General features: G+C 41.3%; 2 protein-coding genes across 7 annotated transcripts in view; one reads left to right on the top strand and one right to left on the bottom strand.

Annotated features, from left to right (window-relative positions):
• Nucleotides 1-12,841, bottom strand: part of LOC126868462 (3-phosphoinositide-dependent protein kinase 1) — a 407,826-nt gene that overhangs the window by 380,588 nt on the left and 14,397 nt on the right. The gene's annotated exons all lie outside the window — the stretch shown is intronic.
• LOC126871871 (uncharacterized) lies at nt 8,514-11,183 on the top strand. 2 transcript variants are annotated; one of them, XM_050631213.1, is made up of 4 exons: nt 9,056-9,609; nt 9,704-9,902; nt 9,970-10,062; nt 10,751-11,183. In XM_050631213.1, exons 1-4 carry the CDS (start codon nt 9,464-9,466, stop codon nt 11,066-11,068), a joined length of 756 nt encoding a protein of 251 aa, XP_050487170.1. In that variant the 5' UTR covers nt 9,056-9,463; the 3' UTR covers nt 11,069-11,183. The 2 variants fall into 2 exon arrangements, 1 of the variants encoding a protein (XP_050487170.1); XR_007691794.1 differs by lacking the exons at nt 9,056-9,609; nt 9,970-10,062; nt 10,751-11,183 and adding an exon at nt 8,514-8,815 and having other exon boundaries at nt 9,704-9,819.

Here is a 12,841-nt window from a genome sequence, read left to right as displayed (position 1 = left end):
GTTCTAGCTGAAACTCGCATCCTTAATGTTTCCTGTGCTAATATTTCCTATTTTCTTAGGCAAATCTATTCGTTTTCCGTTTCGTAGTACTTTTTAATCTCTTCAATCGATATGTTACTGGATACAACGAGTGCAGACTTACGGAGTTCTCCGTTGACATAAAAATAATTAATATGCCCGAATATTTATTGCGGTGTTACGTACAGGTACCGAGAGTATATATCCAACGATAGACGTAAAAAAATGTAAATTTATGAGCAAGCGAACACGGCATTATCCGTAATGATACGCTGCAACGTATAGCGTCATAAGGAACAGAAATGGAATAACTGGCCCTCATAGCGTATTTTTATGAAGACGAATCCTTTCATCAAGCGCCGTACGTTACGCTCTTAATCAAGGAGTCGCGAAAGAAATCACAAGGTTCGCAAATGTCACGTTACGCCAGAAACTCTAATGCGTTGCGACGCGATAATTGCGTCTCGTTATCTAGCCATTTTCCATTACTAATTTCTTCTGTTTGCTTGGAACTGCAAACACGTAACCATTTCTCATCACGTCGATTACAAGCGTCGACTTCCATTACCGTCTAACTTACGAGGGTGGAAAGGAATCGAAGAATGTCCTAGCTAAATCAGCTACTCGATCGCGTGTCCTTTCCGGGGATCCAGCTTGGACGATACTCGTAACGCATGTTGAAACCACGTTTTACACGAAAATTTATCCCTTCCTCTAGAAACGGAAATGACAGTTTTTTAGAGATTTGTATCTTTCTACTTGCGAATACCACGTTTACAGCGAAGGCGACAGATGTTCCAACTGCGCAACAATGTCGCGGTATTCACCGTGACATTGCAACCACGTTATTCAAAAGTGCTGGTTGCATAAAGCACGGATATTCGACGCTGGCAGCTTTCGTACACCATATGCACTTATGTTACATTTTACAAGACATCGCCTTATTATTTATTGCGTTACATTATATTACATTATACCATGTTACATCCTCAGTTCATTATTAATCTTCAAGAATGTCACGTTGCATTCTCTGAAAATAAAGACACAGTCAGAACACGAGGAGAAAGGAGGACAAAGAGGGAAAACGTGAAGAATCGCAAAACTGTCCAGCAATTTTTCAAGTTAAGGGCTGTTTGTGCTTTAATATCTGGAAAATGGAAAGGACAAGAGAGAGAGAGAGAGAGAAAGACAGACAGACAGACAGAGGGGGAAGCGTCGGAGAACACGAGCGGGAGCACGCGAGGCGATTTTGTGTAAAATTTACTTTGCTGCGAACAATCGCTGCCACCTTACCGCGTCTGAAGCAATTATTTGTCCCTTCGCTGGGACCTCGCGGAGCACTTGCTTCGGTAAACGCGATTATTTCGACGCGAGCGAATTAACAGCGTTTTCGTCGACATAAATTGCGTCGCATCTCGAGGTCGAGAGGGTGCACGACACTCGACGCGATCTGCTCCGACTGATCGAGCGAGTGGCCAAGCGAGCGTGCTGACAGAGAGGCAGCGATAACAAGAGGGTCAATAGATGAGGCAACGAAATGCATTTTTTCTTTCCCGCACCTCCAACTCCCAGGCTCGAACATCCGAAATTTACCGAAGGTGTTCGAGGAAAAAAGAAAACGAAGGGACGAAGCTGGGCGATGAGCTTGATGAGACTCTAAGTGCATAAAGAGGGTAAACACGATCTTCGTGCACCCTCGAAATCAAATGACGAAACTCGAGAAAGACAGAGAGGAAGAGGGTAAAGTCGAAACGAGAGGGGAGAGGGCGTAGTACGGTCGCACGCCTGTCGCCATCCCTCTGACAAAATATTCTCGATGACTCGTGCGAAAGTGGCGGCTCGAAGCAAAATGGCACTTCATTCTCGCTGGATGGATCTCCGAAAACATAACAGTAACCATAACAATGGAACCTGAGGGGCAACGGGACCGCGATTTCAGGTATCGTACTTCCACGAGCTTCTCGCAGGATCGATGGAAGAAAACCGACACATGTTTTCTGTTCAAAAGTGCCTCCGAGTGAATCATCGACAGATGGCATTTCGACAAGCTGTATCGTTTTCCAAAGGTTCCAGGAATCTGAATAAATTTTTGAAGAATCGCGGATTAGAAAAATAAATTTATTATGCCTTTCATTTCCTTTTTGTGGACGAGACTCAACGAGAAATGAACGAAAAAACGAATTTAAAAAATTACCAAAGATTTTCGGACACAATTTGTGAAAGAAATTACACGTACGTACGCGTTAAAGCAAAATTTCAACGGGTTTTGCAATTCGCGATAAAGTTGGGTACCTACTACTGATCACTTCAGATTTCGGTCGAAACGTTTCACGGTAGACACAATCATCATGGACATTCTGCACACTGCTGAACAGGTTTAATTTCGTTAAGAGCACTCGAGAGGCGACCACGATAAATTCCTGTGGCAGCCTGTGAACTTTTAAAGCGAATTTTTGGGGTCTGACCCCGCCGTGAATCGGCGACCGCTGATGTACAGAACGTCGCGTAAACTCGTTTTTACATCATTCGCTTTACGCTGCTTTTCGAAAATAAAAGAAAAAATAGGCGTTTCACGATGAGTGAAACTGTAAGTAGAACGACACAAAAAGAGAAATTGGGATAAACGAGATTCTACTGTAATTATTTCTTAAAATAAAAAACTGAATCTTCCGTGAAATCAGAACTAAAAAACCGGTGTGTCTTAGGGAACGGGCAGCTAGATGACCTAAAATATTTGGAACGACGTTTGACGAACAACCGTTCGTAGAGATCGGTACCCAGTTCGCTATTTCACGGCGCCACTATTCTATTCACGTGCGGGGCTACAAACCAATCAAATCAAAATGCGAAACGTATACAACGGAGTAAAGTGCAAGCGAAAATGAGGAGGCAGAGGCGTCGGTGGCAGGGACTATGGCGAAGCGCCACACCAGGGGTATATGCCATCGTCGATTCGATGGGATCGTTAAAATTAACGAGCGTATTCCACCTCCTCGAAAATGTCGCGAGCTTCTATTTTTCTCGCGCGTCGACCGACGATTTGCAGTGGCGGGGACGCGTTTTTCTGAAACCATGCGTCATCCCGAGCACGACGCGGCCGAGTGCCGTGTGCGAAAGTGGCGACCGCACTCGTATTGCCACATTATCAAAGTCGAGAGAGAGAAATCGGTTAAAAATATTCGGTAGACGTTCCGAGAATTTTACTCTCTTAACTTTCGCGGGATTCGGTTTCGTAATGGCTATTAATGCCGAACCACACCCCGTTCACCATTTTAGTTTATTGTTCGCCATCCGTTATTTATTATGTATCAGATTGGTAATATTATTCTGCGGGGTAGCAAACGTAATAATGACAAATTTCGCCGAACCTGTTTGTAATTACGGTTACAAATTAATAATGAAGTTGGTCAAAATTTACATTCGGGAAATACGTGATTTATATTTCTAGAATTTTTATCATGCAAATGCTTTACAGCTTAAATAATTTAGCTTCACAGCTTTCGTTAATGAGTTACCACCTTTCTCCTAACATAATCCAGTTACGTAAAAGCTAGGCTTCCTACGATATTCTAAATAAATTCGCATTCGTATCTAGCGCAATAACAACTACGCGAATTGTTCACGCGACAAAGCAACAATGATTGTCCGAACCGTGGACACACGACACGAAAAAAGAGCATTCCGGTTCAGCGGCTAGGAACATTTACGTCATCGTGCTCGTCGGTGCACGATGAGGAGGAGCACGAAATGCTCAGGGTGCACGATTTACAGGCGGCAATAATCGTTAAAAGATGTTTACAATGTGTAGAGGTAGGCTGTTACGCGAGTGAATTCAGCGCGACAACGAGCCACACGGAATCTAGACACGCGAGACGAGTGATATCAATGAAAGTATCTGTCGGGGATAACGATAATGCGACGGGGTTATTACACCCTCGAGGCCGATCCCTAGACGCCCTTTCGCGTGGCCAACTGATTTTTATCAACGCGCGCGTTACGCCACCAATTTCTTATAATACTCATCGACGGTAAGAGACTGGAACGGTAAAGAGAGCATACTCTCGAAAACCTAACGACCCGTGGAGAACACAGCAGAGAATCGTGTGCTATCTCGGCGATGCACGGATTAGGGGTAGAAAATGATATCCACATATGTGAGTCCGGATGTCTGTCGGACCACGGTGACGAATGCGCTCGCAATGGGAAAAGGGCAGCTCCGCTAAGAGACCACACGTCTTTCGTCCCAAATGGCGCTCTGATGTTTCACTACCTCTGAGTCTTTCGGGATTCCTTCCTGCTTCCTCCTACCATAGCGAGCGATATCCATTAAATGGTTTAGCTTTCGACGAATTTATTATCAACAATTTCTATATATCACGTACGCTTTATTTTTGTTTACATTCGCTTTAATAATCCTACGTACTATTAAAAGTACTCGGATGATACTGTTTCCTATAACCTGTTATGACTACCGAATTTAATGATACTAGATATAAGAAAACAAAAAATAAAGCGAACACACAGAAAAAATATCCTTTTCATCGTAGACTTAAAGTGAACCGTTTGACGATGATATTCACCGGGAGAGCTAAAAGCATTCCTCGACGCGTGTATGTAGGTTAAAATCTGTTGATATACAGCACGCACGTGGACTTCCTTTCGACCGGGCCACGTAAGCTTGGCTTCCTGTTCTTTTTTGACGACGACCCCTCGGCTTCGCGTCTGAAACGATAAGAACCGAATGGTGGTGGGGTTAATGTGCGTACACACCACGGGATGTCTACCAATTTCCGGGTTCACCTAATGCACTTATCAACCGGCTAGAAAGGATCGGAGAGAAAGGCTGCGAGATGGGAAAATAATTGAGACGCGGAGACCGCGTTGGGGAGGATCGACGGAAGTCGGCAAAGCCTCGTGTAAACCGGAACGAATCATAAAAGCGTGGAGAAATTAATGAGAACGAGGCGATTTCAAAAGAGAAACGAATCGGGCGAAAAATTATCTTGACCCCGAAATACGTCGCGAGGAATACAACACGAAATCATCATGTGAAATGAACAACGATAGAAATGTTACGTCATTGATTAATCGAACAAACGTGTTTTTAGCTTAACTGACTCCTTTTCATCTAACGACTGATCGAACAATTCCTACTTACGGTAAATAGTAATAGCGAACGTATCGTTGTTTCGTTTTCGTCGATTTAGACTCGCGCAATTATGCATGAATTCCATCGTAGCGCTAATCGCCTTCAAACTCACCGTGTAACATTAGAAACAACGCTGAAATATTCAGGCCGATTCATTAAGCTGAAGACAAAGTTAGCCGTGTTTAATAATTCCCCGTCATATTTAAATAACAGCCGTTCAGAACTTGCGAGCTTTCGACGTTACACGCTTTAACCTCAAGCGAGAGATAGATAGAGGGACAAATTGCGTCGAGACGCATCTCCAGGCTCAAAAATTGAATTTATTCGACATCGCTTCACTCTCAATTATGCACCAGGTAATTTCGACGCGACGCGTCCATCACGGTTCTCGATACTAACTTCGTAACACGAGGCTAACTTCCCCCGGCTTTTCTTTGGCAATTAAGAATCTTAATTTGAAATACGCGTGGTCTACGCTCTGTCGTAGGCCGCTCGCTGCGACCCCTAATCCAATAAGGAGCACCAAAGCACGAATTACCTACGAATCAACGAACCTACGAAATCTTGTCGCCGTAATTGGAAAGTATCCAGTGGCGATGACACCCCTAAACACGGGTCTACGAATCTTCTTGCGTTCCGGTGAAAGGATCTCGGAAATGAGCGCACCACCGAGTTTCTGACAACACTGATTTTATTTCTAACATCGTGAAAGATACCGTGGCCCTTACGTTCTGTTTGTAAGGCAAAGGTTTAACTGTTTCACCGGGATATCTCTCGAACACTATAGTTGTTTAGTAAGGTATAGGAAAAGATTCAAACTGCAAAAGATATAAGATAAACTGATACGAATACACTTATTACTCTATAGACCCACGTATTTTAAATTAGCCGATATGCTTTCTTTCGTTTCTTTGAATTCATAGAATGCTAGCGGTCCTAACCGTAGTAAATTAGACGAGAGAAATTTGTCAACGAGAGGAACACGTTTACACTTAAATTACTGAGCGCAAAGTTGCCAGTCAATGTGTTAACGCGTAACGAAATATAAATGCACATAGTTTATCTTTACATAGAGTCGGTTACAAACGATTCTCGGCATTGGAATTACAAGTACAGTTCAGCGTGCGATTAAATTATTCCGACTCGGTGAACGTTTCCACGATCCGGGGGATGGAAACGCTTATTTATTCGGTAAATCCGGGAACGAGCGACGGCGAGAATAAACGTCGCTGACAAAAACAGCGTGCCAGAGCGCGTGTACGCTTCGTGAAATTAAGTTACCACTGCCTCGTTATTCTCGTGAGACTCGAAATAAAGTGGTGGGGACATCCGCAAGGATTGAGTTACCGTCCACTTAATTGACCGCCCGCAGAAACGAGAAGAGGACACTGATTGACAGTGAGATGCAGCTGTCATCGAGGTCCGACCTCGAAGAAGGGTGTCCGCAAACGATTTAATTGGTCTTTAACAGCGAAATCCTAAAGCTCCATGATTCGGTTAGGAAAGAAGTAGGATAGAAAAAATAGAAAGAGAATACAACTATCGGCTCGCGTTGCCACGTGTCAACTTCTTTAGGATATCGTAACTGGATACTAACTGAACTGAAATCAATTTATCAGTAAAAGTTCTTTACAGAGGGAGATGCGATGAAAATCATGCAGAAACGACACTACGTAGAGATACATTTGACAATCATTCAGGCAATTCCAGGCAATATGGAAATCTACTTTAGGCATCATAAATGCAACGTGATACCATGATCCTCGTACTTGTACGAGGCAACCAATAACTCGGTCGATTCAGCGGCAACGTCATCATTCGCCGTCGTCGAATTTCTCGGATTACATAAACCCAAATAATCCCATGAGTCATTCTAATTCTGGTTCCATCGGGATTGCACCGTTTCCTTCCCCCAGTTTTCTGTGTCGCATCCGATCGTTCTTTTGCCTTCATTCGAGCATGTCCTAAACGTCGCCTCTTTCCTGCTCGACCGTCTACCGTATAAATAGCCATGGCACGTGTATCGTCTCGGACGCACACGGTGGCCCACTTTTCCCCTTAGCCTCACTCGAAATTAGAGAACTTTGACGATCGCGCTTTTTCATTTTCCACCACACGGATAACCATCTCTCGTTCGCGCGGTTTTACACCCTCGATTTCTTGGTTTTATCGTTTCCAACGATTCCAGGACGTCTACAATAAGGAAAATGGCACTTTTCCTCGAAAATAAACAAGAATTACGTCATCAAGAGGCATGTTCGTTACAGAATATCTTAGAACCGACGATAGACGTGACGACAGTCGTTTTGTTCACATATAAAAGCACGGTTTAAAAATAAATATAGGGTCGGCATATAGGATACGGTAGTTTGGTACAGATAAGATCACAAAAAATTATACGGCCCAGGTGTAACATATTTATTGCTCTAATTGCAACGTAGTAGTAAGGTAACATTTTAACTTGGATACTCAACAAGGGCGCCAGTTCAGGAAGGACTGTAACGCCTTTCATAACGACAGCTGCACTCCCAGGTATATAAATAATGCAAATGGTTGAAAAGATCGTGGTAATCAAGTGCGCAATTATAAACGTACCACGGGATGATTTTGTTTTAACACGTTGACTGCCACGCGTGTTTTCAAGGAAATCTCCGTCAGGCCACGCGTACAGCAGTACCAAGCGTTCTCTGCTAGGTGCTCCCATCGATATTTTAGTAATGCGAATCACTCAAGTGGTGGTCTCAAGAATGATCTTTCGTTTCATTTGTTCGCAACATTAAAACCAGTAGCTGTTGTTGAATATAATGAAGGAAAGTGTGGTATAGATTATTCCGACCAAATGGTTTCTTATGCCAGCACGATTAGAAAAGGAATCAAATGGTACAGAAAACTTGGTATTCAATTCTTTCTGGGAATTTTTGTTGTAAACGCTTTGACGGTTTACAAAATTGCAACAAGAAAAAAGATAAATATTAGAATATTTAGACAATTATTAGTTGCAAAATTATTAGGGTTGTCTGAAAATACAAAAAAGAATCAAGGATCAAGCGAAACATTAATTTTCGTCTTCTCGAATATCATTTAAAACAGCCTGCATATTTTTCATCATAAAAGAATCTCATTTACCCAAAAGAAAATAAAATTTTCAAAGTTTGATGCCAAATAAAAATTCCAACGCCGAAAAATAAATAAACTGGTTGATATCTCGACACGGCACGTCACGTGAAAAGCATTCCATAGAGGTCCAATAGTTCTCCACGTTGAATACAACTGCGTTTCCAACCCGACACGAAGTTCCCTCATATCGCCACGTAATAATGGTGTCAGACAGATCTGATCTGACGGATCACATCCGCGAAACCGGCCGATTTCGCTGGTACCGCGATCGAACTGTCGCTCGTCACCGACTTCCACCGTCCCAGATCTCTCGTTCACGATTCATTTTTACAGGACAACGACATCCAACGGCATGGTCGTCGACGTGCTTGTACACGGTCACAGAGGTAATGAGAATTGTTGCACTTCCACCGCGCGATTGTCATCCAGGACCGCACAAAGTTGAGGTGCCGCGAGATACGAAATACATTCTGTCGTTGGAAATTGAAAGGAGGACGAACATTTCGGAAAAATAATTCAATTTAAGCCGTGGTATGTTTTTAGTAATTTTCTAGACGTTATTCCTTTGAATCGTTCTCGGCTTAATCGTGTGTTTGTATCGTTGAACAATTTCTTAACTTCCTTCTCGTCTCGTCTCTTTTATGCTAAAATTTTTCTTAAAACATTGAAATATTTTTTATTTATTGAAACAAGAACAAGATTACGGCATAAAAAGATGGAAACATAGTAAGATTAAAACGTGTCTGAAAATAGAAGCATAAGAAGTAATTCTGTTAGTTAGCCTGCTTGCAGTAGATTGTACCGTTTATGGTCAGACAAGAATATTTTACTGGCTATAATCAGACGTGTTTTTCACTACTGATTCTTGCATTTCTATCGTATTTTTGATCACGTAATTGATCTGTAGAAGCAAATATTATTACGTGAACTTTGATACAAAGCAAAATTTACTATTACGTACTTAGATAGAAAATCTTCTACTTAAATGATTACAATTTGTAATAACATTAAAATTACTGTAGCCACAAAACAATACAAACATCATAGAACATCGAAACAATATTTTCTCTAAAAATAGAGATCCTGAGGCTCTTTTACCGGAAGTTATACGTTCCTGGGTTCTCTTATCAGATCCATCTATGGGTATAAAGCAGCTAGTACGAACGTATACCCATTCAAATGACCAACGAGTATCGCGCAACGATGGTGAAACTACGTGTATCTCCTGTATTAATATTGTTCGCAATTTGCGGTGTCAACTTGGTGGAACCATTAGTAAAGGAAAGCTTGTCCAAATTTTTAGGGTCCTTGGCGGGCGTTAAACAGTACCTTTCTCCTTAATTGATTTATTTACGTCGATTCATTTGAATATCGCTAGTAAATAAGCATATATATGTATATTTATAATTATTGTCGCAGAGTGAGAATTCCGGAATTGTTAAACCAATTGTGCAATGAATCGCAAGGCTCAGATACAGTTCGTCGAGATGCGTGTTACGGATGCTTCTTCCGGGCCTCTAGTCAAACCGTTGGATATCCTTTATTGGTGGCAATGTCTAATTGTGCTTATATTTATCTCAATAATACCGATTATGGTCACTGTCAACAGTACTTGAGCGTAAGTTTTTGAACGTAGCTTTATTTAGAGCGTAAAATTGATTAAACTTCTTGTACCTTTGTAATAGAACGCTACTGGTACAGCAAATTCAAGAACGAATCCTACGACGATATACTGCACGTTCCTCGAGTGCGTTCGACAAGTGAACAAGGATAATTTAGTGAGTAGATCGTTCAATTTCACCCTTGAGATGTTTTAGAATTTCTTTGCATGCTTTTGTACAGTAAACAATAAGACAACTGCACCTGGCTACTTCGGTTCGATAATTTATAAATTCTATTATTGCACATAAAAATATAAAAAGAAGCAATTGTAAACAGGAAGCACGAATCAAACTGAGAACGTCACCAAGCTTCAAGATGATTTCGAGACGAGTGCCATTATTTTATTTAAAATTATACAAGAAATTATCGAAAGCTGTTTGCGTCATCCGAGAACAGAATTCAGATTCGAACACCGTGAGGCCTGGAGCGGAACCTATCGATCCGAGACAGCAAAAAATTAAATCACAAAAATTTATTATTTCAGAGAAATCAAATTGTACATAGAAACCTATAGTGAAAATTTTGTACATATCATCCGACTTTTCAAAACGTCTACACAACGAAATCTAGTAAGTAGACGTATCCAATTCTGTACATATGCGTATTACAATTTCATAATACGTGCTTCCGCTTTATACAAGGATTGCATTCGGCTTTAAAGACTACTGCTGTAAATATAGCAACGCTTCAATTTCAATCCATGAAGAAGTCAAATCTTTCGCCAAAAAATTTGCAAAGAGACTTCGTTATCGCGAGAAATTGATCTCTAACAGATAATCGTTCAACCACAAACGTTCTGCACAGCTCAGAGAATGCGTCGGCGAAGCCATACGAATGTTCCCCAATTTCAACCTCACAGATGTCAAACTAGCTCAATTATACGTGAATACCACTGCGTGTGTGCTGGCGAAAACTCGTTGCTCTCAAATGAACCCAATAACAGGGGAATTTCAAGAAGACGATCTCGCTAATAAGCTGCATATACCTACGGTCAATGCGTTGCTGGTCAACACGGATTACAACATGAACATCGTGCAGCTGCCATTTCATTCCACTTCTATCGACCTTTGCGCGAAATATAGGAACTACGAACAAGCCAGCTGGTCAAACGTCGTGTGCTGATCGGAAATTATTCACCTAGCATGCTCCAGAAACTTGATGCTACCGTGACCAATTTTAATTTACGATTAAAGAAATTTACCACGAACATTGTAATCCAATTCGATTGATAGAAACGAATAAAACGATAAAATAAATTTATATAGAAATAAAGAAATCATTCTGTTAGTATGTAAATCGCAGCTAACTATTTTCATAATTTATTAGCATGAACTTAGAGCGAGCAAAGTATGTATGTGACTGGCTAAAAGAGCCTTCTTGTGACGTTCGATCCAAGAATAGCTGCAAAAGAAAGGCTTCCTTGTTAAGAGTTTTATGGCTGACTTGGTCAAGTCTATAATTAGCATTTTCTGGAAGCCGGTCGTTTAATTTTTGCCTTTAAGTAATCATCCTTGAAACCAGTTCACTGTCAGAATTAATCACGCCTATGACGAAACCGACACAGCTCGCCATACATCTCGACCAACGTCTCGTGTCAAGGAATTTTTCTGACGACTTTAACGATTTCTACTTAGGCTTGTCGATAAACTGGATCGAAGCTAGATTTAAGTATCGGTTACCACGGTGCCATACACAACGGACACAGAACGGTCCGATGCAATTTCCATTTTATGAGTTAAGTTAATAACAGTTACACAACGAGCCGCGATGACACGGAAAGATAGAATATAATAGAGATTGAAAATGACACGAGTCATCTAAGTGCAAATCGTGGAAAACCGTGGCGGTTGTGAATCATCGCTTAAAACAACCGTCTAACAGGAATGCATAAATCTATCATCAACGATCTTGTATCCCCGTAAATTCCTTTCCTCTTTTTCTGCCGTAAGAAAAGCTCGACGGTGATTCTTGATGATTTCTGTCGCAAAGCCATTTCCATTAGCCTTCATCATCGATTATTATAGAATACCGATGAAACATACAAGGAACCGTGTCAATCGTAGAAAATTGTCTGCACAAATACACTTGACAAATATTATAGACAATTTTTGCGAATTAGAAATATTTTGAATTTTATTTCAAATTTTACCAATATGATCATTACAGTCGAGTCTCGTAACAGTGATAATAAAATTGCAAAACGTTTCGTATAACACACATAATACATTCATAAAAGGTACCTACAAGTGTTTGAATACTTTTGTGAACCTGTGTAGCTTCGTCCGTCGTTACGATTTCAGTCAACGGTCGTGCAAATTCGCAAACACGCCGGAGCAACGTTTCTCCAGGTTGTCGTCGAGTCTTTATTTACCTTTTCGCCAAAAGTGGCGGACCAGACGAAAGAGAGGTGCACTAGGCAAGCAAAAAATTCGAAAAAAGATTTTTCTCTTCGTTCGAATGAGCACCGACGAAGTTGTGGGTGTAGAGATTTAAAGCAAGCAGGAGCAACCGAATCGTCGCAACGAAAAATAGACACTTTCGAACAAATGTCGCTATCTTTCTGGTATCATGGCTAATGTAATCTCGAGAGAGTCGTAATAGCAACGAAAGAATGTACGAATAGCGGCGTAAATGGGCAAACGTATCCCAGCCGATTCATCGGCGCCGAGTACCAGATACGAACGCTAAAAGAACGTTTACGATATTACTTATCCCGTAAAGTGATCGTAACGAAGCGGCCAATAAACAACCTTACGACAAATTATATAGTAAAAGAACGAGAAACGACTATGTAAACTTGGATATATCCGCTAGACTTGCACGAGCCAAGTTATCGCGGTTAAAGTTTTTTAGAGGTTTCCTACAATAGGTTCGATTTTTGCCAGAAGCATTCGT

The sequence above is a fragment of the Bombus huntii genome, chromosome 1, assembly GCF_024542735.1.
Source record: "Bombus huntii isolate Logan2020A chromosome 1, iyBomHunt1.1, whole genome shotgun sequence".
NCBI lineage: Eukaryota > Metazoa > Arthropoda > Insecta > Hymenoptera > Apidae > Bombus > Bombus huntii.
This window is presented reverse-complemented; position numbering and strand designations above follow the sequence as displayed.

What these genes read in the sequence shown, in the direction of transcription:
- LOC126871871 (XM_050631213.1), top strand. Translation starts at nt 9,464, where the DNA reads ATGACCAACGAGTATCGCGCAACGATGGTGAAACTACGTGTATCTCCT. An exon ending in TCCTTGGCGGGCGTTAAACA is followed by an intron (nt 9,610 to 9,703) that starts GTACCTTTCTCC and finishes TTATTGTCGCAG; the next exon opens with AGTGAGAATTCCGGAATTGT. An exon ending in AAGTGAACAAGGATAATTTA is followed by an intron (nt 10,063 to 10,750) that starts GTGAGTAGATCG and finishes CGTTCTGCACAG; the next exon opens with CTCAGAGAATGCGTCGGCGA.